Below are 21,541 nucleotides of genomic sequence, written 5' to 3' on the forward strand. Positions count from 1 at the left end.
AGTAATAATTTAATTATTATATTATATATACATGATTAGACGGTTTAATGGGCCAGTTTTGTGGCATGCGACAATCGACAATTGAGGTTTACGTCACGATTATATTACTTTAATTTAATTTAATGTAAATAATTACATTACTTTTTAATAATTCACGAATTCTAGTGCAACTTTTCATTTTTCCACGAGACGGAGCGATAATCTCGAGGATTTTACGAACAGGAGCTGCGCTCCGGTGCATTCCAGTCCATTTCAAGCGCTGAACCATAGACTATGGTAGTTGTTGCCGTGACAGCGTGACAGTACGCGACATGCGTCTCAGTATAATCACAACTTTAGGATCATACAAACATGGTCGAAAGAAAAAAACAATACTTACAATAAAATGGCATAATAATGACGCTGTAGATATGCCAACTCTTGGAGTATGCGATTTTCCATGATGACGATTTTTTATCACTGCTTTTCACGCTGTGTATTGTCACCGGACAAAAACAGAACAGGCGACACATCCATAGAATAAATGCAGTAAACTTGTCAACATCGACATAATATTATTCTCTATTTACTTTGGTCACAGAGTCATCTGGGGTAAATAATTTTTGAATCGATTGACGGTATGACATTGTATTGTCCACTTTATTGTTCATACGTGTATTAGGTGCGAGAGGTTCTCTTATGAGATCAAATTCGTACATTCATAATCATCGTAACACACAATATTGGTAACTCATATCTTGAAAAAAATGTCGTTTACGTTTTAGATCTAATTACTGTATACACCAGTGGCGAAGAGTGGAGGTAGGCTGTTAAAATCAGACATAAACAGTCAGTGACGTCCCGTGGGGGTTGGCAGATTGAGCACCGCTTGGGGGCGGTATTTACTCGAAGGGCGGCAAACCGAGGAGAATCATTTGGAATATATAGAAATAGCTACCTAAACTTATAACGAATTTTTATAGGCCTGTAGGCCGACGCTTCAGCCGCGCAGTCATATATCTAAAAATCTTTCCATTAAAAAAATCAGCTCATTGGTTTTATCGGGTCCCCCATATCTAGTTTACTTCCGTTGCCCTTCGACGTCCTTGATGACCAGAAACGACACGTGCAGATTTGCGAATAATTAGTCTGATATTTTGTTAGTAATGTATCCATACAACACATTTCTTAGATATTGGACTCATGAAGAAATGATAAAAATACTGTTTAGTATAAAAAAATGAAGCGGCATTTCGGCACTGGCTAGGGGTGGCATTTATTTTATCTAGGGACGTCACTGTAAACAGTGCACACTAAACTTTGTTAATCAAATGTATTTGTTTTTAATGAACTAAGACTACAATTTACAGATGATGTTGGTTGGTTTTTAAAAATCAAATAAACCCTGCCTTAACCAAACCATAATAGTTTTGGTATAGGTACCTACTTTGGGCGATACTACAAAAATGTGCACACTTTTTCTTGTCTTCGTTGGATTAAAAATACATATTACACATATTATTGGTTTTAAATTCATCAGGCCCTGCCCAACCAAACCATAATAGATAAAAATATTATTCTATCTTTAAAATATCTAAAGTTATGTATGATTTAAATGTATAGTTTTAGGTAAGTAGATGCATAGTTTTTGACTATTATCTATTATGGCTTGATTTTCGCAGGGTTTAATTGAATATTAAAAACTTAGCAACAGTATCTACACATTGTAGTTTTTGTTAAATGGAAGTAAATTTGTATTACTGAGAAAGTTTAGTGTGCACTATGTATGTCGGATCTTAACAGCCTACCTCCACCCTTCGCCACTGGTACCTATACACCCATAGATCATTAACACATTATGGCGTATACGCACTGTTAAAATTTGAGGATAATTCTCTATTTTTACTTCAATGTACTTCTGATTTACCTACTCGTATTTTAAAATTTGATATTATTTGTTTGATTGGAAGCTCGGAAGAATTAAAGATAAAGCGTTTAGGTGTAAAGAGTCATTTACGATCGACGGGTAAATAATTCATCAACGGAATTATAACCTAATGTGGGTTTTAGCCTCTTCCAAGAATGTCACTCCCCTCTGTTATAGCGCTTGAAATGGAAGATTTTACGAACCGGAACGCTCGATAATTTTTTTTAAATATTTACATATCTACTGCTTAATCTAGAAACCAGTTTTTTGCAGCACTTTTGACCAAAAATATGATTTTGATGACATTTTATTATAAAGCATATTGTTTTCTATGCTCATAAAAATTCCTATACCTATCAATAAATTCGTTATCGTTCTTCATACAAAACAGCCAACTGCTAGTCCAAAATTTTTGATATCGTAAATGGAACAACACTTTATATTATTTTTTCTTTATAAATAAAATTGAAGCTAAAATAGTGTTTCAATTCATAATTCAGCTTATTTGTAAAAAAAAATGCCAAGTGTATTTTTGAAATTGTTAAATTTCGCTCAATAGTTAAATTATTAAGTTGTTTCTCCTTCCTGAACAATTTTCTCAAGTGGAATTAGCCGGTTTTCAAATTAAGTAGTCGATATGTATGTAATAGTTGAATTAATTAAGTATAAGGAAATATTTCTGTCAAGCTCATGTGGTCAAATAGAGTAACCAATTGTCTTTAACTTTGTGGCATGCAAGTTTAGCGCATAATGTTGTCGGCACCACAGACAAAAATCGAGATTGACGTCATGCCATAAATATTCTATTTTACTATAATTCCGTTAAGTTTTGTATAAATTTCTAAAAAAATATGTAAAACAAGTGAATTTTATTACTTTTTAATAATTCACTAACTGGAATGCAATATTTAATTTTTCCATGAGGTGGAGTAATAATCGTGGGGATTTCACGAACAGGAGCTGTGCTCCGGTGCGTTCGAGTCCATTTCGAGCGCTGGTTTGTTACATGCTATTTATCTTTCCACAAAGCCCAACCACTAAAGTAAAATTAGTCTCCCGATGCTTATTTTCACATCTGTTTCACTTTCTCACATACAATATGTAAGTATATTACATAATATATTTTGTGACGACAAATTCTCGTGTTATACTGTGACTTGTCAAAAGATAATTGAATTTGATACAGAATAATAAACATTTACAATAATAAATGACAGTAGGCATTGCCGACGCAAGTAGAAAGCCGATACATTCACAACGACTGGTCTTACTTTTTCCGTCCCTCCCATTGTTGTCTAAGGATGACCTGTCATTGCCTGTCATTTTCTACAGAGTGCTCATACTAACGCGTCTGTCGTAGTCACACAGGGAATGGTTACATTTGAATATATGAGTTACATGATAAATAATAACACATATTCTACAAATATAATGCATAGCCATAGATCAATGCTACATATTTTTTTGGAAATCGATATTACTACTGGTTTTTGTGTGAAGGACTAGTCTGACTTTGACAGCTGACGAATAACAGAAATGTATATTATTTACAATTTATTAATATATTTGATTTGAGAATTTTTTATAATTCAATTTGAAACGAGAAAGTGCGAATCAATATGTCAAGTAATCTGGGATCTGATTTTGACAGCTGAACAGTGGACCATTCGTTACTTGTGCAAAAAGATATGCTCAGGCTTTATTAATCTAAATATGGCGCTGCAGTAGGTCAAAAAAACTGAGTTTTAATAAATCTAATCAATAAAACGTTTACGATTACTAATTTAAAATATTCTAGACCGTAAATGGTTAGATAGTAATACCGAGAAGAAAGGTGGGACTCACATGTGGACTGGCAGGTTCTTCTTGAGCATTACTTCGATCGAGGGATGTGTGGCATCACGGGGTTTAATTATATAAAACACATCTTTTTGATTTAACAGCCTGCGCAGGCTAAATTTATTTACACTAAATTATACAGACATCGATTAGATTACAGAAGGATAAATATTTTTCAATAGGATGCCGAGAGCTTTCACCTCGCGCGGCGCCGACATTCAAGGGGAGGTTAGTTTGTGACGCGTTACACAGTATTGTTTTCTTCACGGGGACATATTTACGTATCACTTAATTTAGTTACGCGAGCACCTTGATATTTGTCGCAATATGGGTCGATAATTAAACATTGATATCGTAATTGGTTAGAAGCACGGTTGATTATACGATTTACGCGGGTGACGCCACGCGCCGGCGTAACACTTGTTTTATGTTGTCACTTCATTGTAGGGTAGATCACGACTGACTTTATTTTTCAAAGGCATCTTTTAATTTTGGCGGGTCTATTCTACGGAGGGGAAGAGAAAGGGGCAGGTCACCGACTAACGGGACAAACATTTTGGGACCGGTCGCTTCTATCTTCGGGCCAGGTAATAAAATGCATCTTTTCTGAATGACCGTTTACGAAATGTTATTTGTAATATTTTCGTGTAAGTCAGAGGTTCTAAACATTCTACAGGGGAGCTGGATATTTTTGTTGTTAAATTGTTGATTTGGAATTTGAAACGTTATCGCACCATAGTCTTTTTTATGTCTGGTAACAATAGTTAATCGACCATTCTATGGTAATCTAACTATCAGACTATACAAACTATATTAGTAGATACCATACTGTTACTAACAGGTTGAAGTTTAATAGTATTGCAATAATAATTGGCAGTGGTGAAGGGTGACTTTTGGAAAAAGGTAGGCTGTGGCGATCAAAGAAAAAGAGCACACTTGTCAGGTATACTCACGGGAAATAAGATGATAATACGATATTACTACTGATGAATAGGTACCTACACACTAATGTCAACGTCACACTAAATCGATGAAATTTCAATAGCTCACTGGCGATATAGAATTGAGCAATTAATATAAATTATGTATGTTCATATACCTATACGTAACATACGCGTAAAAATGTATCATCCGTAAATATAACGGTATCAACAGCTCAAAATGACAAACAACTAAACAAAAAAAAAAAATATATCCCTTCACTGCACGATTTTTTTTTTTCAAAATTACATTAAATTTTGCACGTTATTGCGTGGTGTCGCAGATTTACGACATTTTGAAATCTTACATTTCAGTATGACAAAATGCAAAACCGAATGATAACAATTATAAAAAACTAATGTACACACCTCATTTGATGTATAGATATTTTTATTCAACTGTAGCTGCAGAGTGATAGCGATCAAATATCTATTGTTTAAAGGTTTCAAATTACTCTGCAGTAATATATTCCCAGCGAATCCATTTCCAGTAAACAACTGAGCAAGTCGGTTGGCGAAATTAGAGACGCTGTATTATTACATCATATCACAGCACATTGTACCATTACGGTGTATTAGCCGAATAATCATTTTTCATAGTATCATATTTTCTTACAACTGTAATAACAAATAATATTTCATTTCGCTACTTAATTTAAAACGCTGATTCTATAATTAGTCCAATATGATTATGTACCAGAATTTAATGTTAATATATCATTTTTTATTGTATAAATAACGAAGAATAATTATCTAAATGTCACTTGAATCCAAGTACTTAGCTCGTAACTATCATTGTATAATATACTATTGTACCGATACGCTGCTAATAAATCTCACCCTGCTACATCGAAGACTTCATTATCATCATCCTCTACCTACACATCGACACCACACTAGTGACCCAATACAACTAATTTCAATCTTCTGTACATTTTTTTTTATTTATTTACAAATGCGGATTTTCGCGTACATACGAATTCGTCAACTGCCAAAGCAGAAATACAAAGACTATAATACAGAAATGCTTTATTTCTTGAACTGTCCAAACAAAATCGGTAAAGTGGGATGTTGGTAAAACAGTTTTCCAGGCATCGAAAAAGGATATTATTTGATAATTTACACAGATGGCATTGGCTATATCTAAATAGTTTGAAATGTCGCAAATTTCCGACACTGTGCAGTAAAGGGATATAATATATGTTAGTCTTTGACTAAATTAACTGATAAATAATAATCACGAGATAAAATTATTATTATTTTTTTTAAATATTCTATCTTTATGTTACGTGATTGAACCGTTGACATAGAAATATATTTTTATTATTATCGCATTATTAATTAATATTTGAATAAAGTGCCAAAGCGGCAGTCCTCGACACCAAATATATCCGGAGATAAGCTTTGCCTTATAAGCTTATAGATTCGTATGAACAAAACCAGATAACCTCGATGCCCTTGACACGCAGTTCATTCAATATGCTCGCCAAAAACATCGATATCGACTGAATCGATATTTCAATACTCGCTAGAGGCGCTGCTTTGTCACTTATTTTTTTACTTATTATACATTATGCTGACGATAGATGGCTCTCATTCATATTTTTTAAATATGAATTAATTATCCTGACGATATATTCAATTGGTTCCCGCACATTTTACATCGTTTTTATTAGGTCGTAGGTATTCTTGTTTGTCCGGTGGTTGTTTATCCAGTACAAATCTTGCAATCGATTTTTAACTAACTTCCCGACTAGTTAGACATTTGAAACTTTTAGAATATATCAGAACACGATGCCAATACATTCTTTTAATACTTTTAGCTATCTTTAAAAGTAAAATTGAATTCATTTTCAGTTAATTCCGTTTTGTATGAAAAGTTATTTCGGAAGAAATCCGTAAAAAAGTAAAACACTATTATTGGTTGCTAAGGGGGTCCTAGCAACTAAATTATTAATATATACGTGCGTTACTATGGAAATCAATATGAAATATCAAAATGATATTTCAGTATTCTAGGTATACTTATTCAGTATTTCTAACATGTACAAATTTTTTTGATCGCTTAAGCTAGTCAAGTCAAGTTTATATGATTCAACAGAAAATCTAAAAACGTTGTATATAAAAGGTTCTTTTTATCTTGTAGTTATTATTATTTATTTAAATTTAAATACTTTCTATCAATTTTAGGTAGGCTTCAAATAATCGCCTACTATGGAGCCTTTGCCACTGATAATTGATAACCAATGGTAAACTTGTTCGATTTTATCATTAAAAGAAGGGTAGTTGTATTTTAATACAAAGCAGAATACTATATCCATATAAGATCCCATCATTAATCATTTTCCCATTCTATGATTAATTAAAACACAACAAATCGTTTAAATGATATATATTTTATTTCTATATAGATACAATTAGGGATTGCAATACCGGTATTCAATTATTTATTGATACCGAAATACCGGTTTCAAAAATTCTAAAACTGGTATTTTCCTTAGACTATAGATACATCTAGACCCATTGCATTGTTAAATGAAGCTGCGTACCGTGCGTTTGGTTTGTGGGCGAGCGAACGCATTCGTACAAAAATGTTCGAGACCATAGAATTAGAATAAAATATATTTTTTTTACGTTATATAGTATTTTTAAGCGGTCAAAATACAATCATTAGGTAAAAATATCCATAATTTAAGTTATTTTAAAGAAACACGGTCACTTGATATTAAAATAAATTAGAATATACAAATAAATTATCACGAACATGTGTCAACTTACCTATGAAACGTAATACCATCTTCTTTCTTATCAGTACGGCTACCACATTTTAATACAACACACAACCATCTTTTCTACTTAATTAACTAAAAATATTTACCACTGACTTTATGTTTAACAGAAAAAATATAAATTTTAGCAACACGCGCTCGCAGGTTATCGACGCTTAGTTAAGCAACAAACTAAGATTTGGCGGTGACACCATAGCAAATCAACTTACATATCTGTAAACCTTTTATCTTACTCTAGCGCGTGTCGCAGAGATTATAAGGGTGCCGAATACTTTCTCACTCGCACTTATGCATCGTTTTTGTTCAGGCCTTGGTCTGGCCCGACTATTTGCCACGATCCTCCCCGATCCTTGAGATCCCTGGAGTCGTGAGCAGTCGTAAGTAGGGAAACCAATCCCGAGGCAATATTTTGATCCCGGGATTTCGGGATTACAATTTGACCTAGCCCCCGTGTCGACTGAATTAATTTGTTACACCTGATAAACAGATTTTTTTTCTACCAAAAAGTAACTTCGAGCTATATGTATGGCAGAACATTTAGTAACATGTGTTTTGGGAATGTAGGTAAACAAAATCACATCGACAAATTCGACGGGTTGCAGTCGAGACGAGTTTCTATGTACGACTGGGCTGTAGTGAATTTTTCTGATAAGTCATATCGATTTTATATGGGGATAAAAAAATCACGAAGATATTTTTATATTAAGTAATATTTTTATGTATTGCAATTTGGTATTACTTGCTAAGTAGGTACACTAACAAGATGATGAATATTTAATACCTAAATATTTATAACATAATAAAAATTATGATTGCTATTTGTATTATATATACAATTTATTATCTGAAGCCAACGTACACGGATGCAATGTAATAGTTAAATTATCTCGAAAAGTAAACCGACAAAATCCATGGTGTTTTTTTTTTGACATTTCTATTTGTAAACCGTCCGCGAGGGATCTAGGTATTATTGAAGATGTCATATCGATAACAGTTTAACAATAACCAGCAATGTTTGGTTCGGTCTTTCCTAATGTACCTTACAGCTGAAAGTCTGGAAGTCACAAATTTAATATTTTCCAGGAAAGCAGTTTTAACCATCAGTCAAATGTCTCTACAAATGAAACTTTTCGAATACCCTCGATTATTTTGCTAAATTTGTAAATTGTAAAGGCCATTCGAGCTTAGAATTTATTGTTTTTTAATTAATTCATAATTGGAAAATTATTGGACTAACGCACCATCTGCTCTAAAGTGTCTATTGTATAATGACTATAATTTCTATACTATGGACTTGGGATTTTAAATATGTAATAAAACGAATAAGATAATATCGTTTAAAATTACATGTTTACAATAATAATCATTACAGGCATACTTTAAGCCATTACACACGATGCAAACATAAAAAAAATAATACTTACAAAAATATCAAAAATTTGTATGATATTGTATATATTTGATGAATTTTGATTTGGCAGATATTTTTCGCATTATAAAGTTTAGTAATAGATTTAAGTTTTATACTATTCCATTTGAGTCGTTTTTTGCGACCCGGGTTTCGCCTTTCAGCATCTTCAGGCACTGTGTACACCATGGCCCTCACATCCCGAAGCGGGCCCCCAGGCTAGTATTTTTGGCGGCCCCCTTACCTATTGCTCAGGTTAAAGGCAGTGTGACGATCTACAGTTGCATATTCCAAATAGTGTTCGAGGTAAAAAACCAATAATAATAATAATATGTAATATTAAATCAACCATAAATAGAAATTTTGTGATAACAATAGGTACACACCTATAATAAAAATTTCATTAAAAAAATTCTACTAGTCTATTTTTTTTAATAAAAAATCGTAATTTTAACTTATTTATGTTGCCAAAATAGGTATTTCTCTTTTATCTACTGTCGTCATATTGTCAATCACGTACGGTAACCTAAGGTGACATCGTCGGAACGGACGGAATTTATAAGCATCGTAAAGGAACGTTAAAAAGATACTTATTTTATTTTATTCTACACATGCATTTTGTTGGAAAGATTTAAAGTAAATAATAAATTGAGTCTGTATTTTATTTCTATTAAAGATAATTAGTTACAGTAACCACTAGTAACAGTTTACTAATATATTAATTTATACAAACTCATGTGATTATATTTAATAGCTTAATACATTATTTATTAAATAAATGTAGATGAAACATAAAAATAAATTTCCAATGTTAGATGATGTTTGTTGACTTATGGAAGGAGTATTTTCAGAGATCCAATCCAAGTGGCTAGTGACGCGTTGGAAGCCTGATGGCAAAGTCTTATCGCAACCCACGGTCGCAACAAAGCTGACGACTCCGATGAGGGTATCTTTGCCATCGCTTTCTTTGAGGACGAGAGGTCCGCCGCTGTCACCCTGGAGAAATATTAAAACAATTAATTCATGGTTACATGTTAATATTATGCTGTCAAATACGACATAAATAGTGCATACAAAACTTTGTCAGCCAAACGTATTTATTTTCATTGAACTAATACTATAAATTATAATAATAGTGTTGCTTGATTTTTAAATTCATTAAAACCATGCGTACCAAGTCATACGAGATTATAGTGAAAAATTTTTCGTATATCTTTAAAATATCTAAAATTACATCATACATCATTTTTTAAATATTTTATAGATAGAATAATAAGTTGTATTTGATATAGTTTGATTAGGCAGGGCATAATGAATTTAAAAGATATATCAACACCATATTTTGTAATATTATAATTCAACGAAAATAAATAAGGATGACTGAAAAAGATTGCACTATATTTGTCGGACCTTAAAAGCCTACTTCCACCCTTCGCCACTGGTTAAAACATGCCGTAATGTTTACGTAACGTTCTATTTACGTAAGATAACAATAATCCAACTGGCATTGGTCGAGAAGGCAGCGGTAAATTGATCTAAGTAAAAAATGAAGGTTCTATTTACAAAACAGGTTCCTTGGGATGGGTCCTTTGCACCAGCAGCACAAAGAGTCGAAGCGATAATAATACTATCGCCAAAGTCCTTTTTGCATCGTTCATTTGTGATGACGTTCATATCGACCCAGTTGAGTGTATTAGATACTGGACCGTCTGCAATATTTAAAACATTTATAGGTTAGGTATGATTACTAGAAAACCACTTGTACGCATTATTCAATAAAAATAATTAGAATCATGCTTTATAATGTAGAATTTACACAAGCGATATTAGTGTTATTTCGGACAAAGAAACATAATAGACTGACATGCCCATGAACTTCCCGTCTTAAATTTAAAGTCGGAAATAAGGTTTTGTAGACCTAAAGTGCGGCTTTTGACCTCCTAAGTCAATAGTTAGCGGAGCAGAAAAAACCTATGATCGTACCACTTGGTTGTCCAGCAGGAAATTGTTGTTTTTGTTTCAGGATGAGCCCATGTTTTGTGTTCTTGAGGCTGGGAACATGAAACGGGAAAGAAATAGTATGATAGATGAAGAATGATTTTAGGCTTTGGCCATTTAAGTCGTATAAAAATGTGTTTGTGACGTTGTATGAAAAATTGTGCTGGTGTGTAAGGAATGAGCGGAAGCAATAATTAGCGATATAATAATATGTGAGATTTAGAATAAGAATGTACCGTATAAGTCGGTGTACAAAAAACAGCCAGAAATGATTTTCAAATCGGTCATAATTCCACAAGCTCGTAATTTTCTTGGTATCTGCAAACGCAATCCCTTCTTGGATTAAGATTGCCTATATTTTGACACCTCAACGAGCTGATTCAGAGAAGGTTCATTTTTTCGGGATGTTTCGTCTGATTTTCAAAAGAATTTAAATGAACCTTTTCCTGATTTTTTTTTTTGAATCGAGTATACCCACTTATATGAAGGGGGAAAAACTACAGCCTTTAGAAGGTCGGGTTGCTGCGCAAAGTGGAGAAAACAGCGCAGCATTTTGTAAAAAACGGTTTTACGGTCGCTTTGGAATCGACCAATCACAACTTTGCAATGGACGCTGCGGACGCACGAGACCGCCCACTTCTATTAAATAAAACAATTATAAATTACCACTCAAAGGGAGGCCACGTCTGTTGTCTCCAAGAAAGAAAAAAAAACATCGCGGCTATTTTGCACACCCGCCACATTGGATTCGTATCATAGACTTTAGAGACTATAGATTTGTATAGTAAACAAACAAGCACCTGTCACATCAACAGTTCATAATTGCTTAATTACTTTCCGTTATAAATATTTGTGTTGATTATTTAAATATAAAATCGAATAAAGACAATTAATTTAATTGATAATATTATTAATGTAAATAAATAATAATATTATAAAGTTAACCTGTCCCGGATAAACATAGTTTCAAATTTAATAATTATTAAAATACGCTGATGAGCAAACAATATAATATTAACTTGTGGTTTCCAACTTTGGTTGAATATTCTGAAGAGGTTAATTTTATTGTGGATAAACATAGTTTCAAATTTAATAAATATTAAAATACGCTGATAGGTAAACGATATAGTATTAACCAGCGGTTTCTAACTTTGGCTCCACACTGTGAAGGAGGTAAAATTTAATAAACTATGCCAACCTAACCATAATACATACGAACATGGTATAAGTGTAACTGTGGGAGTAAAATAGAAAGAAAACAGTTGACTTCTAAATAGTTTTTTTATTTCTTTAAATACCTGGACCTCTCTCAAAAACTTTTATAAAATTTTTTGTGCTATCGGGAGTTCTAAAACAAACCATCCGAGCTAGCGTGGAACTCCGAGATATGTCAGGACACGTCTTATCGTGTTAACGAGTCTATATTACTGTCTCATTTGGGATAGATAAGTTTGTAATTAATTAGTCATAACAAACAACATATCCACATACCTTAAAGATTCAAATTAAAAATTTATTAACGTACTTATAAAAAAATTTACAAATTACAAATTAAATACGAGCACAGAATATCAAACATCAAAGAAATAGTATTACAATAGTGTTTAAAAAATAAAGAAATAGTATTAGAAAAAAAACAGTATGTACCTACCTATACTAAGAATTTATAAAAAAACGTTCACATAAACTCGTTCTCACGCAGGTGGAATATACGATTATCCGAAGCGATTTGGTTGAACACAGTTATTTCCTGCCCAATTATCATTAGCAATTATTGCAAAAAACAACTTATATTATGTTCCCGATTTTTAAGAAAGTTATAAAATAATATAAGTCAATACTAAGTACCAATAATGGCAGAGTTTTCATTTGTACTGGGAAGATAGGTATAAGTTGAAAAAAGTACGTAGCCTAAATACCTAGTTCTCTTGTAACTTTCAGTATGTAAGCATACGTCTTGAGAAATCAGTCGGATAAAACCATGAATAGTATCCACTATCCACACAGCTTTAAAGGATCCTCAATGATTTATTTTGAACCTTCTCCACTATAAGGGCCATAAGGCCGTACCTACTTCTAATGAAAGTTTCAAGTCATCACCAAACAACGTAAACAAGCATTATTTGTAATCACCAATGGTGTGTCATTTTCAATTATATAAGATAAAACATGACGGAAGGTGAAACTCAGGTTGCTTAGCGCGATTCTTATAGAATAATATAAAATTATCATGAATTAGTACCTACTATATTCAACATTATAAGGACTAATAATGTAGTGTATGCATGTACCTATATTATGTTACAAACGTGATGCTTTGGTTACCATTATTTTAATATACATCTACCACCGTATTTATTTAATACTCCATGACTAACTACCGCCTAAAATTAGATGTCCGCACTGGACACGCAGGTACCTAATTTGTGAGTACCTACCTATTCTAAACGATTCAATGTATGTTGTCTGTCCTTCTCTACTCTCATTAGTATTGCCATGGTAATGATAATAGGTACCTACATATAATACAGATTTTATGATAGTCGAAAATTGTTATTGGAGGATATTCCTATATTTCTTTTAAACAAATTTACAAAGAAAAGAATTTAAAGAGAAAAAAATAACTAAGAGTTCTCTGCACAGTATGTATTATTTCTATTATTTTTAAAGTCACAAGCTACAACGCATGAAATAATAATTGTAATACAATAGGAACGTCCCAAAAAAATAAACTCTGCAGAAAACTATTCAATATTTTCTGTCCAAACACATTTTTGTAAAAAAATTCATTCATTATTCATTGTAAAAATAGGGGTTTACGACTTATCATAAATATTTTTTTAACACGAGTCAAATTTTTGTGAGAAGATAATATTGAATCACAGAACAGATGTTGCCACTGTTTTGTCTACCGGAAAGAATTGCTAATGTGTTAGCAGATTTACACGAAGAACCTACTACGTAATTAAGCCTTATTTTTATAAATATCCACAAAATTATCAAATTGTGCGTGTGGTCAGATATATCTTAAATCAGTTTGGATACCAGCGACAATAGTATATAATATAAATTATATAATACATAATATAATTATGTAAAAAAGGCGAATTGGCATCTCACAGGAAAGTACTTAAAAACGATAATAGTAAGGGCGAATATCCACTTAGTGTTACGAATAAAAAGCGAATTTAACATAATAGGCTTTTTAAAATATTATAATATAAGGCCTGTTATAAGGACAGTATTCTTGCTAAGCTTTATATAAACTTGTTAGACATTTATAATGATCCACAAGTAATTAATAAATAAATGTCAAAAGTTAAAAATCCTCTTATTACATTATTATATATATATATATATATATATTATTATACTAAAAATAGTATTTTGGCTAATTCTCCCTTTTTACAATACACCGACGATACAAAGGTATTCGTATCGCCTGCTGTTTTAAATTAAAACACAAAACTTACCAGAAGCAACAAAATGCACTTACAAAAAAGTATATTCATCCTAACCTATGGCAAATAAATGAATGCATGTAAGTAGTAATTAAATTACACGATTCATTGTACTATAGTCGCATTTCAACAATAATGTAAATTACAAAACAAATGAAAACATTGCAAAAATAGGGGTTTACGTCACGTCATAAATTTTTTTTTAACACAAGTCAATTATTGTTGACATGAAAATCATCTGTTGCCACTTAAATGGTTATTGGAGTGAATTCCTAATTTAATGTGATTTTAGCAGATTTACACGAATTACCTACTACTATATTATGTGTCGCTGAGTTTCAAAACCCGCTATAACACTTTTTTTTTTTTTTTTTAAATAATTAAGATATATATATATCGTTAGATTTGTTATTAAAATCTCTACATGAAAATTTTATCGCCTCTTTCAAAAGCCGTTACGATTAACTGTCATTTATGAAACAAACTCAATGTGTCTATCAAATCCCGCTATAACACTACTGAAACATTCAAAAACCTTTTTAGTTCAAAAAGATTTAGTTGAGAAAATCAACCAAAACTTTTTGAACTATTTATAATGAAAAAGTGTTATAGCGGGTTTTGAAACTCAGCGACACATATTATACCTTCATTGTTTTTATAAATAACCACTCAATATAATTTTTAAAATGATCAAATTGTGTAGGTATGTGGCCAGCGCTATGTTACAGCGACAAAATATTTTTCAATAGTTTTGGTTAACACGTTTCGCCTGATGAGACTTTAACCAACTTTTAGGAGAACATTTTTTCATTAAAAAATCAAGTTAAACACACAGTTAAAATTAAAACACAAAACTTACCAGAGTGTAGCGAAAAAACACAAAACTAATAATATAAACCATTCTGTTTAGAAACGTATTTATATCTTAAATAATACAAAGTATTTTAAAAGGCAACTAATAGAAATATTAAAGCGGAATTGCACGATTCAAATTATCAAACTTTTTTGTATTAATTTAACCATAGAAAAGAAACACAATTCATTCATCAGAAAATAAATGGCGAGGTAATACTTTTTGTCACTCCGAATAAAATAATATAATAAACTAGTAGGTAAGTAAATTAACAATGCGTAATAGTCAAAGGCAAGACTGTATTGAGATTTGAAATCTTTCATCCTTTAGAAATTAGTAAACAATATATTCTTTATTTTTTAGGAGTTTTCAAATAATGTCAGCAAGGCACATTTTTTGGATAAGAAAGTAATTTACGCTTGCAGCTGGTTGTTTCTTGTTATTTAGACAATGCATTTAGTCATGGACATATCGACACAAAAAAAGAAGATTAAAAGAAATTTAGGGATGTCATAAATTTTATTTTTAGCCCTTGTGCGCCCGGCACAACGTAACTTCGTTAATATTTAATTTTGACAAAAACTTTTAAGGAAGCATTCATGCATAAATATGTTAATGTAACGAAACGGAACGCAATTTTAAATAAATCTATGAGCCGGAACGGTATTTTCACGAGCTGCAGTGGCGCTCCGGTGCGTTCTGGTCCATTCCGAGCGCTGTGACAACAGTGTCGCCTCGATACATGCCATTGTTTTCGATCAATATATAAAGGTGGTATTTCTATCTACTTTATCACTCACAGTCAATCAACGTAACCACGACCATCGGGTAACCGCTCTACCCTGTTCGATCAGTCCAGTAACTTCCTAAGATTAACATCATTGAATTGTACTTGTAACACTGTCTGTAAATATTATTTACTGTTGGGGATTAAGGGCGGACATGCTCAGCGTAGGTCAAAATGGAGCTTTTATTGTATTTTCAAAGCATGATCCTGGACATTCCTAAAGCGTTGTAGATAATCTATTTATATAATTTTGAAGCCTTATTATCCTTTATATTTATTTTAAACATTTGATGACTGCATCAAGTATTTTTATTACATAAAATAGTATTTTTTTAAACCTCTCGCTCTAATGTTTTAGAATATAGTCATATTTCAGTACATAAATGTGCAGTGGTGTTAAGATTTTTTCCATTTAATAATTTTTAAACGCATTTATAAAACCATCAGCATAATAATATGTCGACATTATTATAGTGAAATATTTACGATAAAAAATTATATTGATAATCTCTATGATCCCAAATTTGACAAGAATTAGACATTTTATTATTCAAAAAATGGGCAAGATTAACACATTTGAAGATAATTCTAAAGATACTTATTACAAGATATGTCTTTGACCATTCAAGTATGATAAACATCCTTAAACAGCTTTATAATCATTATTGACCTAAGAATAAGGTAGTGTTTTTTTTGAAATACGCCATTTCTTTTTGGCATTCCCCAGTGGTTAAGCTACAACATACGGCCGTAGCCATAAATTAACAAACTATAATTGAAATAGGGAGTAAAATCATGTTAACGCGCGTGTTTTAACATGTCCCTAATCGATTTTTTTTAAACCGTTTAAAAAAAAGATTTTTTTTGTAATAAAAATGCTTGATGCAGTCATCAAATGTTTAAAATCAATATAAAGGATAATAAGGCTTCAAAATTATATAAATAGATTATCTACAACGATTAAGGAATGTCCAGGATTATGCTTTGAAAATGCAATAAAAGCTCCATTTTGACCTACGCTGAGCATGTCCCCCCTTCGCGCAACCAAGCCTTCTCATTCTTGGAGTCAACCAAACCTACCTCTCCACTCTTTATCCCTCACAATAGATAGAATGAAATTTAATATAATGGAGAATGAATATATTAATACGATTGTAATAAAAAATTACTATTATTGGTGTATCCAAATCCGCTGACAGTGACAGCTCGTTCAGCGAAGGAGTCCGAAGCTTGGGATTTTGTTGGAAGTCGAATGATTTTGATGTTACCTGTAATGTAAAAAAATCTGTAATGGAATTCATTTATTTATATGATTGCACATATATTCACATCATCAGGCAACACTAATATCATGCTGATTATCATTTCCGATTTTGTTTATATTCGTACTACCGTCATATAATTATATTATATCACATCTGAAGGGCTATTCTAACATATCACTCTCCTCCTACAACAATAAAAAATGATAAATAATTTGATAATACGGGATAATTATTATCCCGGACAGTCAACTGACTGTCAGGGGTGATGTTGTTTTTTTACCATGGCCGATCATGACGGCGACAATAGCGAGCTGTCAAACGTCGTTGAATAGTACTGTAAAATATTATTAACACGACATACTCATTATTCTAATCGAATGAATTTTGAAATCAAGTAAGACGCAGTGCCGTGCGTTCATAACTATTATAGATAACCGTCATGTTGCGATAGCGTCGTCGGCTCGTATTGTCTTTGGTACCAGAAGGAGTGAGCAGCCAAAGTGGATGTCCGACGAAACATGGGATGAAATTGGAAAGCGAAGCAGGCTGAAAGCCCTGAGAGACGAGGAGACAAACCCCGACCGTACCGAAGACCGCCGGACTGACTACCAAACACAAGACAGGGTAGTCAAACGATCCGTGCGGCTCAACAAGCACAAATTCATGAACCGGCAAATTGAAGCACCAAAGGAGGCAGCAAGCAGAAATTTAAATAACACATCTGTAAAAAAAATTCAAATGTGAGTTAGAATGGCTCGGCATTAGCAAACGCGTTGTCAGTTTTTTAACACTAAAACAGGCAATGAGGCCTATTGACAGTAGTGTAGTGAGTTAGTAATACAAGTGAAACAATCATAAACGACTTCAAAATCACACAAATATATTGTGACCTCACCGGAAATGGGTCGCGATGATGATGTAGATAACGTTATAGCATCACGCTGATGAGCATTGGTAGTTAGGTAGTCGTATTATAGTAGTGTATGATTAGATTCCAAGTTGTACCTGATGTTGTAACGTTTTGGCCAAGGTCTATCAGACCAACGTCGTTGTTGAAATTTTCGCCATTATAATCCTTGTGGGACATGAAGGCTTTCGCTTTGATTTTCAAATCGGATTCCCCGTAGTTGATGAGGCCGAGCCGGACGTGAATCGTCTTCATGCTGTTTTAGAAGAAGAAGAAATTATAAACGAATTAAAAAAGGTTACAATTGAAGTAAGTGTATTGTAGATGTGTGATATTCGTGCACGAGTCAGAATCTACCAGTTAATCAGTCATGCTCCGTCTTCTATGCATGACTCATGACGCCTTTGCAAAAAAAAAACCTCGTTTTCCATAGCCAGAATCAGACTTGTGAATGCAACACACAGTTTCATGCCGTTGTAATCAAGTTTTCATGATTCATGACTGGATTACATGATTGTTTCTTCGAGAATAGTAAGACGTCATGAATGATGAAGATTATAAAACAGATTCGCGTAATACGATTGTATTTCCAATTGATTCAATTACCTAATGACTCAGATGAACTAACTAATCACAACAAATCATTAGGTCTAATTGAACGAAAGTCTCCGAGTCATTACTGAGTGACTTGATTCCCATGGCTACAGTACAGTAGATTACTATTATTGTCGTAACTTGCAGAATCAGTTACGTCCGTATAATTTTCGTTGTTTAACCCGTACATGTAGGTACTGTGAAAGTCTGAACAACCCCCTTGTATATTTTGGCTAATGATGGTGTCTTTAGGGCAGAATTGGGCGATTCAGTCTCAAGAATACGTTCGACAGACAGCATGTACACCGTGTAAAAGAGACGATGGTCAAGTCCCATAATTTTAATACAACATATCACATTTATAGCACTACAATCATTCATTGGTGGGCCTTGACCTAATTCAAAAACTTCCTCCGTCCTGAAAGATCCAGCATTGACACTCTCCAGTTGCTTTTGCCTAGCATTCTTAAATCTCCTGTGGTTTAGTCCAGCCATGTTATTTTTGACAACCCATATCTTCTTTTGTCATCGGAGGTTGCGTACATAGTATTGGTGGTATCTCCAGTATTTTATGTACGTGGCCGATCAAGTGTAGTCTCTGCATCTTCATATGCCACGTGATCTTTTTGCCCCAATTAAGAGTGTATAGCTCGTCATGTGACGTAACCCAGGATCATGGCCCCCACAAGGGGGGAGCAGACAGGGCTCTAGCCTGGGGGCCCGGGCTCAGAAAGGGCCCGGCGTGACGAGCCGACCAGATAAGTAAGATAAACACAGAGCACAAATTTGCTCTAATAGTAAAAAAAAAAGTCACCTGCGGCGCTATTATTCCTGGATAACTATTTTGTTATACGATGCAATCTTTACTGTGTACCGATACTCGACCACTTCATAATTCAAATGGATGTACTCGTACATATTAAAAATACGAAAAATTCGCTAGAAATACAATATTTTTATAACGCTACTGCAGCGCGTCGCACTGACTTTACCCTTAGAGATAAGTAGGGGGCCCGCCAATCATCCTAGCTTGGGGGCCCACTTCAGGATGTGGGGGCCATGCCCAGGATGCATGAGCGATTGGAATTCCAGATAGGAAGAAAATTACGGAGGATAGACCACACTGGGTAATACGACTTGAAGAGGTCAGGATGAATGATACGTAATGATAGTTTTATGCAGTCAACTTTCAATTGAAATCGCACTCGGAGGCTTAAATCGAAATGAAGATAGAATGTGACAATACGTACCCAAAAACACAATGCGCCGCAGTAAGGATCCATCGTGTGCTGATGAGAGATCCTCCACATATTTGCTGGACTCCGTTCATCGTCTCCATTTCGAGAAGCACTTGATAAGGGAATTGTTGCGGTTTGGCTGGCAAACCATGAATGATGCGGGTATCTAAATAAATAAGATTGTGTGTCATTAAATGTAGCAACAATGGGGAACTTCTTTACGGCGGTGAAATCAAAATAATTTTCCCATACATTGTCTCCTCGATATGCTTCCAATACAATTCTTGCCCACACAAGTTATCTTCTTATCATTATGCGTATGCTCAGGCGCTCATACAGAGAAATGGTTTGAGGGGGGGTGCATTTAGAAAAAAAAACACATAATTCACTGATTTCAGCACGGCGGGAGGAGGTGGGGTTAATAAAATCAGCAGGTACCCAGACAATCTAAACTTTGAGTCAAGCAATAAACACCTGGCCTGCAGGTATCTCTAAGAGCGCTCATTATTGCGAGTTGTCGCATCTACAAGTAGTAATCGAATGAGTATGGCCTAACGGTCATCATTATTAGGATCGTTGGTGTCAGTTTGTGTCAGTTTGTGTTGTCTTTTAGACAATCAATTGGTTATTTCAGAAGATATTAAAATGCCTGTCAAATACTTACTATTTTGCAGTCTATCGGGGGAAATAATTCCTCCATTGTTACCTGAAACCTAAAAATAAAAAAACACACACAAATTATGTTATAAAAGTAGATGAAGCACTTCTTAAGTAAAGAAATCTAAAGGTATGGGTAAAAGATTTACGCAAAACCGAGCTTTGGTAAAACCCCCTAACTTTGCCAAGTGTCCCTAACTTCACCTAAATCAATTAAACACTAGAAACTCATGTTTTACTATCGCACCCTTATAAGTCACTAATAGGCCATCCACCCAATATTTTCGAATGCGATTTTACGCCAGATGGCGTGCAAAACGTATGATTGCGTTCATCCAGATTTTGTATATAAGCATCTCGCCGAATCACACAGAATACCCCTCTACCATAAGCTTAGCGAACCGATTGATAAATATGGCAGAGTCGATGTTTGACAGATTGCAACTGACAGTCCGCGTTTGTTGATAATATTGTCATTCGTACTGGTTTTCTTCCGTATTTCATTATGATTCAGTGAATTATTTTGATTATTGTCTAATGGTATTATCTATTTTACAATTGATCCTATAATTGGTGCTTCATTTTATTCAATCATGATTATTTTTTTTATTACTAAACTTTGCTTTCGTGGATGAAACTAATCTACAACGCCGTAAATTTCGTAAAAGCGATAATGCTTTCGGATTCAAAAGTTTCGTTAGTAAATACACATCAGACGCAGATGAATGAAAATCAAGTTAATGTATATATATTTTAATAACTCAATTCATATAATTGTGCTGGAAACGATTTATGCATAATACATGGTATACTATCACCATCAGCATTTACTTTTATTTGTTTAGATAGGAACCTACCT

The 21,541-nt window shown here is 33.4% G+C and overlaps 2 protein-coding genes across 2 annotated transcripts in view; both read right to left on the minus strand.

Moving 5' to 3' along the window:
• Positions 1–4,218, minus strand: part of LOC147069401 (uncharacterized) — a 38,287-nt gene extending 34,069 nt beyond the window's left edge. The window contains exon 1 of the mRNA XM_085950109.1: positions 3,752–4,218. The gene's annotated coding sequence lies outside the window, so the exon portion shown is untranslated. The remainder of the gene's footprint in view (positions 1–3,751) is intronic.
• A 4,336-nt stretch (positions 4,219–8,554) lies between these two features.
• LOC147069403 (epithelial serine protease-like) lies at positions 8,555–20,734 on the minus strand. The gene is made up of 6 exons (XM_085950742.1): positions 20,690–20,734; positions 20,038–20,191; positions 18,292–18,449; positions 10,486–10,631; positions 9,753–9,918; positions 8,555–8,568 (listed from the first exon to the last, which is right to left on the minus strand). Exons 2-6 carry the CDS (start codon positions 20,124–20,126, stop codon positions 8,555–8,557), a joined length of 573 nt encoding a protein of 190 aa, XP_085806868.1. The 5' UTR covers positions 20,127–20,191; positions 20,690–20,734.
• Positions 20,735–21,541: the final 807 nt, after the last annotated feature.

The sequence above is a fragment of the Rhyacophila brunnea genome, unplaced genomic scaffold, assembly GCF_057557595.1.
Source record: "Rhyacophila brunnea isolate RB1 unplaced genomic scaffold, BYU_Rbru_1.0 scaffold_23, whole genome shotgun sequence".
Lineage (NCBI taxonomy): Eukaryota > Metazoa > Arthropoda > Insecta > Trichoptera > Rhyacophilidae > Rhyacophila > Rhyacophila brunnea.